Source organism: Culex quinquefasciatus, chromosome 3, assembly GCF_015732765.1.
Source record: "Culex quinquefasciatus strain JHB chromosome 3, VPISU_Cqui_1.0_pri_paternal, whole genome shotgun sequence".
NCBI classification, from domain to species: Eukaryota; Metazoa; Arthropoda; class Insecta; order Diptera; family Culicidae; genus Culex; species Culex quinquefasciatus.
The window spans coordinates 44,463,754-44,474,156 of NC_051863.1; the positions used below are offsets into that span (position 1 = coordinate 44,463,754).

Sequence of the window (10,403 nt, forward strand, 5' to 3'; positions counted from 1 at the left end):
ACCAATAGTAATTTAATCAAATTGAAACTCGTGCATATTATTTACGTCAACACGCTTTATTACCATAATCATAACTTGCTACGCCGGTACTTATCCCCACCCGCACGCTCTCACTCAATGCCCAGCTTCTGCTTGATCAGGAACTGGGGCAGTCGCTTTCCCTTCCAGAAGCGCGGAATCGGCGTGTCCGTCGCCTGACGCAGCTTGTCCGCCACGTACGCCTCCGCCGAGAACCGTTCGGCGTCCTTAATCTGGGCGATCAGATCCGCCTGGAAGGCCTTCTCCTTGCGAAGTTCACGCCGTTGACGCACCTTGGCCCACTCGTACTTCATCTTCTTGCGCAGCTTCCTCAGCTTGTGCTTGCGCATCTTCCGGCGTCGGATCACGATCAACCGGGCGGCCTGGATTCCGCCGTCGTCGACCGTGTTGCTCTTGGGCAGGTCTATCACGGGAAGGGACCGCGGGAGGTCTCCGATCTCGGTGATCCGGGATTGGTTCGGATTCTCGATGATTCGACTAATCAGCGGCAGGTCGAGGATTTCTTTCCGTGGCAACAGCGGATTGATCCGGACTTGGCTGATGTCCAGTGAAATTTCACGTGGAAGAAACACTAGCCTGGATATGCTGCCACTGGGTAATTCCGGTTTCGTTTGGCATGATGTTGCCTTCAGGGGTATCACCGTTGCCGCCCTGGATGTCTCGTTGAGTGAAATGCTTGAGAAATTCCGAATCAGGCTCGAAATTGCTAAAATCGAGGAAAATTTAACTAAATATTCTTAAAAAATCAACGGTTCTGTAACTTACCCTGAACAGGTCGTCGGGCCAACATAGTAAAGTGCAGTCAGCACGAGAAATTCACACAAAAATCATCTAATTTCACTTAAAGTTTGTTCCGACCGCCGGTTATACAATAATGTTTTTCTTTGAACCAAAACAACTTCACTCCTCACGCGCGAGCCGAGCCGTGGCTGTACTGTCAGTGGGCCGAGGCGTGTTGAAAAAGTAATCGGAAGGCACATTGGAGTGGTGAATAGTGGACACGTGGATGGCCAAACTCACCATGGCGATAGAGTGGTTCAATGGATTGAATTTATAAAATGAACGAAATTAGGCCGTTGCAAATATTTTTCAATGTTTATGCTGAAATGTTGAAAGAATGCTAGTAATATCAATTTTTCATTTTATTTTTAATTGTTTTGCCTTTTGATTCGTTTTTGTCGAGTTTTAAACTAAATTATAATACACTAAAACCCCGATGGTTTGCCACCAACTATTGTCAAACGAACGGTTTCACTTCTAAGTTTGACATCCCTTTTACACGGAATTCACACACACTACCAAACGTTTGTTTTGGTGGTGTGCGTGAGCGCCGTGTAAAAAGTGACAGTTCGTCACTTTTTAGTTTGACTTTGACCAACCAAAAAAGTGTCAAACGAAAAAGTGACCAACCACCGGTGGTTGAGTGTAGTTGTTATATCCCTACAACTATGTTGTAATTTTTGTTAAGTCCAGCATAATGCAGCTTAATAGCTATTGATTCTATGTTATGGTAAAAAACTAGAGGTGGGCAAAACCGCTCTTTTAAGGAGCCACTTATTTTCGCTCGCAGCGCTTTTGAATGGTTCTTTTGCTCTTTTTAAAATTTAAAATGTCTATTAAACTTCCCATAATTGAAAATTCGGCTATTGTGCAAAACCAAGTATTTCGAGAAAAATGCGTTTTAATGTTTGTTACCAAATTTCCGTCAAGGCGATTTCCCTTGAGAGTGGCAAAACTTGAAATGAAAAAAATTGCCTGAAAATCTTGGCAGTCTCTATTTTAAAAAATTTCCGATTAAATCGTTCGAATAACTGGGGAGTGCACTCCAACTTAAATTTATGAATTTGGAGAAAATTGCTATTAATTTTACAAAACTGCGTCGATTTCTGCTCAAATTAATAAAATGGTTATATTTTATTTTCTGAAAATATTCTGCGAACCCTATTCTACAATTTATTATGATATATAATGTCTATAAATCCAAATGCTTTTTCGGGTGAAATGATTTCAATTTTTCTTGTGATTTAGGTGTTAATGATGGTATAGCAATTAAAAACTAAAACTATGTGAAATACGTAAACATAAACGCCTTTAAGATGAATTGTGTTAAAACACAGTTTGGGAAAACAAAAATTACTGCATGCATGAGTATGCATACTCATTTTGACATAAAAATAGAGGATACTATTAAAAGTACGGCCAAAAAGTACACCATAAATATATATTTTTAAAATGCATTGATAAAATTATATGGAAATACTAAAATCACTAAACTCACGATTTCTTGAACAAAGGGTTTTTTTTAATAATTTTTAAAGATAAAAAAATATCATTAAATATTAAAATGCATATAAATTTTGTAACATTTTGATTAAGTCCTAGCCAATAAAAAAATCAGATTTAATGTAGAATAATATTATTCAGCATGATTGTACTATTGCACAATTCATAAATTTCGTGATTTTACCAAAATGCATATCTGTGATTTAAACCAAGTTTTCAACGAGCTCCCGTTCTAAGAAACGCAATAAATCAATTCAAAAACGTTTGCAAAGCTATGCCAATCCTACTGCGGTACACACATTCTCTCGCACGGAGAGAAGCCGTAAACAAAAAAAAAAAACATCTTGCAAGCTGTAATGTTTCCGTCGCACCTCGTGGCGTATGTTTATGCGAGAAGAAACATTTCCTTCAACAGGTTGAACTCATCTGTCTTTCGCGATAGTAGCAAAACTTGAGTTTGGTAATGCGCATGCTCGTAACCATGAAAACACTTGTGAGCGGTTCCGGCTGTCTCTCTAACCGTTCAGGTTCAAAGTTGCAAACGTACTATTGAAGTGTTGCTGGCGATTGTTGTGGATTCAACTAAACATGGTTCAAATCGAATCAAATTATTCGCTCTACAGCATTGCCTTGGCGTTCTCGATTGCGAGATTCCTACTCGAAACTAGGTGTTCGAAGGCTTGATTGTTGAGGCAATTTCAAAACCTCTTTTTACACCTAAGCTTCTATCCACCTTGGGATTCGAACTGACGACCTTTGGATTGTGAGTCCAACTGCCTACCAGCGACTCCACCAAGGCAGGACCTAGGGAGACGACTCCTACACCTGGATTGAGCTAAAGACCTAACCTCTTGGTTAAACCGGGGCCAACACTTACTTCCCCGTCCGACGGAAGGCGTGATCAGACAACATTTTTAAAGTTCATGTGTTGCCTCTATACGAAACCATGCAATTTAACTGTTCAAAAAAAAAAAAATCAAATTTTATTGAATTGCTCATCAACACATTGTACTCCTTTACTTGATGCAAAAATAAGCTATCATCTAGGCTATCATATAATTTCAAAATACCTAAGATTTTGTTCCAATTTCAGGATTCACATCTATTTTAAATTTTTAATTCAAAATTGCAATATTAAAGACAAAACTTGGTTTTTATGTTAAAAATCTGTTTTATTTAGATGTCTTGATTCCGATGAAAAATATATATAAAAAATCGCCAGTGTGCTTTCTGAAGATACAAAATTTCAATATCGGACTTCGTCATATGCCTTGGGAGTCTTCACCCCAAATTTCAGCCCATTTAGTCTATCTCATCTCGAGATATCCCCTCATACAAAATTGTGGTGGCAGAAAACAATTAAAAAAAGTCGTTATAAGTCCCTCTTCCTTCTCCCCTACAAAATAATTCCAAAAAAAACAGGGGGGGCAAAAAACATATACTAAAAGTTGACATTTTGAAGGAAAACAAATTGTCCACTCAATTGTTTGAAATTCAAATTATTGATTAAATTTGTTGGCCTCGTAGTTTGCACGATTTCTAATTAAATGACGAAACAACAAATGTTTCGTATGTTTTGAGGCGTTGTGCTAAAAACAAATGCTTTAAAGTGATCTGGGAATTTGTAACTCAAGTTGGTGGAGAAATATTGCTAAATTGCATTTTACGGAACAGGCAATCACGCACTCTCTTTGAACTGGAAATAAAAAAAAAACACGAAACAAATATTTTTTACATGATTCGATCATCTTAAGTGCTTTACATTTAAAACCTTTAAAACATTTAAAACCTTTAAGTTTGGACTTCGGATTACGAGCCGTTTTCATTGAATATGATTTTTAGTCGTGGAAAATCACTCAGTAATTTTTTTTTTCATTTTCTACATCTCTAATATTTTCTAATACCCCTGACTCCAAGCGGTTTCAAAAACACCCAAAAAGCTATATGTATCTAAAAAAATGTTTATTGGAGCTTATTAAGAAACAAAAATCGAAAAAAATATTCCTTCGTGTTTCTCAAATTCATGAACCCAATTCACGATTCCGGGATTTGTCTTTTTTCCGTAAATTTCGACGCAGTCGTGCTATCTTGTCCTACGTCGCTTTTTGACGTTCCGACGCGTTTTAATGTTTGCCCTTGAATAAACAAAAACGAGAGCACGCAATGTAAACAATAACAAACAAGTTTTGTTTGGTTGACCATTCTGTGCATTGTCCTGAAGTTTGGTTGCAAATGGTTGCTGGAGACCAGAGTTAAAATTGAAAATGTTTACGGTAGTCGAGCTCGTACTTGTGTCAAACGTGTTCTGACCGAGGGCCCGAGCATGGGTAAATAACAAGGGAAATGCGTAATAATACCTTTCTCTGGTATCAATGCCAAATTTTGGTATTCCTGGACCCTTTAAAATTTGTCTTAAGGATTATGCAAGAGCAAAATGTGCTATCATACCAATTTAAGGTATTGTATTGATATTGCAAAACTGCAGAATTTGGCAATGGTCGAACACCACATTTTGGTATTCTTTTAGTATTACAGTGTTTTATCAAATTCCTCTGAAACTATAACAAATTTTGACCAATTTTGACAAAATAATTAATTTTGCGCTAAAATGATGTCTCAAAGCGAATGCTTTCATTGAAAACCGGAAATTTCAAACTTGATTTCAAACATTTTTGATATACCCCCTAAAGAAATGACTTGAAATTGTGGAAAATTTTCTAAGTCATGATGGCACATTTTGGTATTATTTTGTATTGAAGTGTTTCATCAAATTCCTCTGAAACTATGGGATTTTTTTTTATAAATTTTGATGAGATAATTAATTTTGCGCTACAATTACTTGAAACCCAAAAATGTTAAAGCTGATTTTCAATTTTTTTATATACCCACTAAGATTAAAAAAAAACGTTGAAATGTTTTTGAGTAGATTTGGCTGTTGCATATGGATCATTTCCGTTTTTTCACTAACTGCAACTGCTGCACTAAAAATGGTATGAAAATACCAAATTTTGGTATTTATTGTGCAAATACCAGCGACCAAAATGTGCTCTTGGTTGCCCAGTAATAGATGGTAAAATAGGGTAGGGTAGTCATCAATGAGACACTTTTGGTTTTCAACTTTCAACGATTTTTCTAAATTTTTCATCAGCATGTCTTAATGAGCTTTTAGTTGCATTATCTTTCTTTTAATGTGTTCTATCATTGACCAAAATATGAGATCGATCCGACATCTACAATCAGAGTTATTCAACTGTCTCATTGTAGACGCACTAGGCAGGAACAATGAGACAGCTGGGGAACAATGAGACACTCTACGAAAATCAACATTTTTCTAGCAAAACATCATGTTTTTGTATTGTTCCATTGCAGGTGACTTGCCTTGAACATTTTAGAGCAATTTTGCCAACATGAATCTTTTGATAACAAAAGTTACACTAAAAAGTATTTAAATTTTGTAAAATCCATATATTAATACCAAATAACTTTGTATTTTTGGTTAAATGAAGTTTAAACTCTATAAATATGCCAAAAAGCACTTTTAATTCATGTTTTGAAACATTTCCATCGATTTTGAAAAGTTTATTGAAGAAAAATCAAAGTGTCTCATTGTTACCCATGGACTGAAATGAGTGGGGAACAATGAGACAGTCCTGGATTCTGGGTGTATTCTAAATTTTGGCCAAATCTAATGAAAGGACATTGCACTATGGGGTTTCAGGCGGCCATAAATCGAAAAACCGACATACTCTAATTATTTTTTTGGTATTTTTTTTCGAAAATAAACATTCTAACTAAGAAAAATCTGGAGTTTGAAAGTTGTAGGTTCAAAATTCATTGAATTGCAGACCTTCAAAGGCGAAAATGGTAAAAAAAACATGTTTTTTGACAAAAAAATGATTATTTTTCATAGTTGTACTGTGTAGCTGTTTATGTATTTTTTCCTGCATCATTATATATATTCAGAAAGGTAATTGACTCAACTTTTCAATAACATTTTACAAAACACACTTTTACAGGCTAAAAAAAATAATAAAAATCAAAAAAGAAGGATTTTTATTCAAAATTTAGTTTTTTTCAACTTTGTTAATGGAGTACTTTTTTTGTGTGCGTTTGTGCGATCTGAAAATTTTGCAGCTTAAAATTTGAACCATGTCCTAACTTGTCTCCAATTTCAAAGTGCACTTATGTGCACTTTTGAGTTATGTCATTTTGAACATTTTGATTCATGCAAGAAAATTAATGATTTCGCGTATACGCTTGGTTAAAATCACATTATTTACCTGCGGAGGCAGAAATGACGTACCTGCTATGTATGTTTTGAAATTGATTTGATATTCATGACTTTGTTGGTACCCTAAGTACGTTTAATAAAATTAGAAATTCCTATTCTAAGTATTTTACAGAAACGATTCGTCGAATATTCATATCAGTTCGTTGTTGTGTTCTTTTGGAAGTATGGATAATAATACCGTAGTGTCCCTGTACGATATAACGAAGCACTATTCTGAAAACGTGAGAACTGCTTTCGAGTATATTTGTAAGAATTACAACATTGCAGAACCATCACATGATCAACTCAGGAAAACCACAGATGAAAAACTACGCATGTTGTTCTGTAGCTTCAAAACGAGGAATACAAAATCCCATAGAAGAAGTTCATATTTTAAGTAATCTAACGACAATCGGTTACATAGTGATTTTGATTTAGAAGAATTTATCGTGGAAAACGTGAATTTTGCAAGTGGATCAACAAAAACGTGGACGAGAATCCATACAATGTTCCATAAAATAAACCGTCTAAAATTCAAAAACACCGCAAAAATCAAATTTTAATTGGAGGGGGAGGGGGAAGTCTTCAAAGAGAGGTGGATTTTAACTCAAGAAGAAGGGGAGGGAGATTGAACGGAAATCAGAAACTTTAACATAGCATAAACCGCCATTCCGGGCATCAAATAGACAGAGCAAGAATATTAAAATTCACCACTTTAATGCATGTGGCCTAAAATATATGAAAAAATCGAAAATTAAACTTTTTTTTTGGAAAAATATCAAAATTCATTTGTTTTCATTATACTAAGTACAAACAACACAAAAAAGCCACAAAAAAAGCAAAAAAATATTTTTGGCCGCTCGCTTATATGGAAATACCCCATAGTGCATTGTAGCCCAACTTAATCCCTATGGAACGTCGAAAGACATTCGAAGAAATATTAGTTTTGGTGTAAATGGCAGCCTACGAGCGAAAAAGTTATTTTTGTCCATAATTTACTATTACACCCCAGAATCAAACATTTATAAATAACTTTTCAAGGGAGCGTCCATAACCAAAGCCACTATAATGGCAGACGTGTATCCAGTACACACACCTTTCCCCCAAATTTGAGCCTGATTGGTTGAAACTACGACTTGTGAGAGCCATTTTATCATTGTTCCCCGTGTCTCATTGATGACTACTCTACCCTACCATCAAACCATACCAAAATCATGTTTCAAAACAAAAACAAAATTTCATTTAAATAATTTATTTTCAGGCTGTGTCAAGATAGCACGACAAGATTTAAACTTCTTTCATATGAAAAGTGACAACAATGCACGGAGTTTTTTTTTCGGATTTTATGAAATATCTCAGGATTGAAATCGAATTTTGGGGATCTGTGTAGTACAAAAGATGAGGCATTGCAAGCTGCCAAAAATGACGTTCTTAACTCAATTCGGCCGAAAATGCACGTGCGACAAGTTAGCACTACAGATACGATTTGTTAATTTCGCAAAAAAATATAACCTTCCAAAGTTTCCCACGGTTCACGGTTATTAGTCAAAAATCTATAATTTTTTTTTTGATTTTTTTTTTATTTATGATGTTGTACTTAGTTTTTCGTTTCTTCAAAAAAATCCATCTCTCCCCTACACTCATTATGTTTGCACTACTTAACTCTCTCTTTCTCCTGCTCCACGCTCTGCAATTTCGCGCTCACTCTCTCTCCCCACAACGCAAAGTTATCAAAGTGTGTGACCACAGTTCCCACACACAGTCACACCGTGCCCGATTTCATTCTAGTGAAAAATCTCTGGAGAACGACAGTTCAGTTCGTGTTTGGCCGTTCACAGCTCGAGTCGATGGTTTTCGTCGTTCGTTCTTTGTCAAAACTCGGGTAAGAGTGTAGGAAAAACTCGATTTTTACTGATTGTTCCGAGAAGTGGACGGGCGCGCGCGATTTTCTTTATGTTTTTTTTTTTAGTTTTAGTGCCATTTTTTAAAAGCGTTTGTGAGTGTGTGTTAATTTATGCCAAGTCAAGTGAAAGCCTGCGGCGCACTATCACTAAGGACACTTTCATCGTTTCCACCGGGAAAACGTTTTCCTTTTTCTTCTCGTGAGGGGTAAGGGGTGTGTGCCGGGACAAGGTCGGAACATGTCTTTTTCACCTGGTGGGGGGTGAAGTGTGGGGGAGAACATAATTTACATTTTACCGTGAAATAGACAAACACACACGAACAAATAGGTTTGATGAGCTGTTGGAAAAATTGTGTTTTGTTTGTTGGGTTATTTTCCTTTGTGTTTATTTTTTTCTCGATTCAGTGTGGTTGTCGTGAAAATTTATTCATGTCATCGTGGAAACTTGTGGAATGTCCCCAAACCACCGACTCCGACAGGGGGAAGCTAGATTAATTTCCAACGAGAAAACACCATTTAGTCCAATTGATTGAGTCTCGTATTTTATTTTCGTTCAACGTATTTTAGTGAAAAGGCAAATTTTGTAAATTTCCACCGGCAAGGGGTGCGTGTGTGAAACATGAGACCGAAAATCAAACCCCCCAAACCCCTTGAAGACAAAAGAAAAGTGAAAATTTTGATGTAATACATGATATCTCGGCTCGGTTGTGTCACTTTGAGGGAACGTCAAAAGTGTGCGGGGTAGGTGCAAGTGTGTGTGTGTGAGTCGGAAAAGTCGGAAAAACGACGACGTCGTTACAGGAGCCACCGCTTCGTCCTGGCGACGACGATGGTTGTTTGTATGGGTTGGAGATCGTTGAAGAGTGCTGTATTTGTATTCAGGTGGCGACGCGGAATTGAAGTCGTGTTCGTGGATTGAATTTTCCATGGTTTTGAGTTAGGATGTCCTCGAAATGTGTATTTTTTTGTAATGTTTACTTTGTTTTTTTTTTTATTTTTCAGGAGATTTTATTATTTGTTCCATAAATAGCTTATGCAAAACCATAAGGTTTTTGATCTTAATTATTTGAGCATTTTTATAAGTTTCATGTGATTCAAGAAAACAAAGATTGGTCAATGTTATTCAAAATGAAATTAGAAATTATTTCTTGTTTTCGTTAAAACCTTTAAAAACATTAGAAAAATGTTATTTATTATATCTCATGTTGTTGATGGCTGTTGTAAACTCTTTGACAATATTATTTTTAAAGTTTTTTTTCATGATTTTATTGATATGTTTTAAACTGTTACCAGATTTATTGGTATTTCAAAGTTTTAACCTCCTCATGACAACTCTAACTACATACTAACTCTAACTCAAACAAGTGATTAGTTTTGCATCGCCAAAAATTTACATGACCTCTGTCTGATCAAAAATTCGAGATCCATTTTTTGATATCTCGCAGCGTGACCATTCAAGGAAAATCGGTAAAGTCGAGCAAAAGGCGGGAATTCGTTAAAATCCTTATAAAATTGTGAAAAAGTAGGAAATTTGTGATACAAGCATACTTGTTCAAAAATTACTTTTTAGTTTAATTAATAATTTGTTATATTTTGTACAATTTAAAGTTCAATTGCACTTGATCCGTTCTGAACACTTAACCAAAATCTAAATTCCTTCGGGCCAATGCGAATATTTTAAAATGTTTTTGTTCCTCCACTGTAGCCGAGGGGGGGGGGGGCAAACATAGTTGAATGTCTAAGCTTTCAATTCATGCAAAAAGTTCATAGTTTTGTGAGAAATTGACAGAATTATGTGCGATACAAAAAAAGGGGACCAAGTCTCCCCACTCTCCCCTATGTTCATCGAAAATTTACTAAAATTCTATTTTTTTTAATAAACCCGAACATACTAGGAGTGATTTTAAA

At 35.9% G+C, this 10,403-nt stretch overlaps 1 protein-coding gene across 1 annotated transcript; it reads right to left on the reverse strand.

Moving 5' to 3' along the window:
• Positions 1 to 37: 37 nt before the first annotated feature.
• LOC6039155 lies at positions 38 to 966 on the reverse strand. Its single transcript, XM_038266249.1, has 2 exons — positions 805 to 966; positions 38 to 745 (listed from the first exon to the last, which is right to left on the reverse strand). Exons 1-2 carry the CDS (start codon positions 827 to 829, stop codon positions 111 to 113), a joined length of 660 nt encoding a protein of 219 aa, XP_038122177.1. The 5' UTR covers positions 830 to 966; the 3' UTR covers positions 38 to 110.
• Between the last annotated feature and the right edge of the window lie 9,437 nt (positions 967 to 10,403).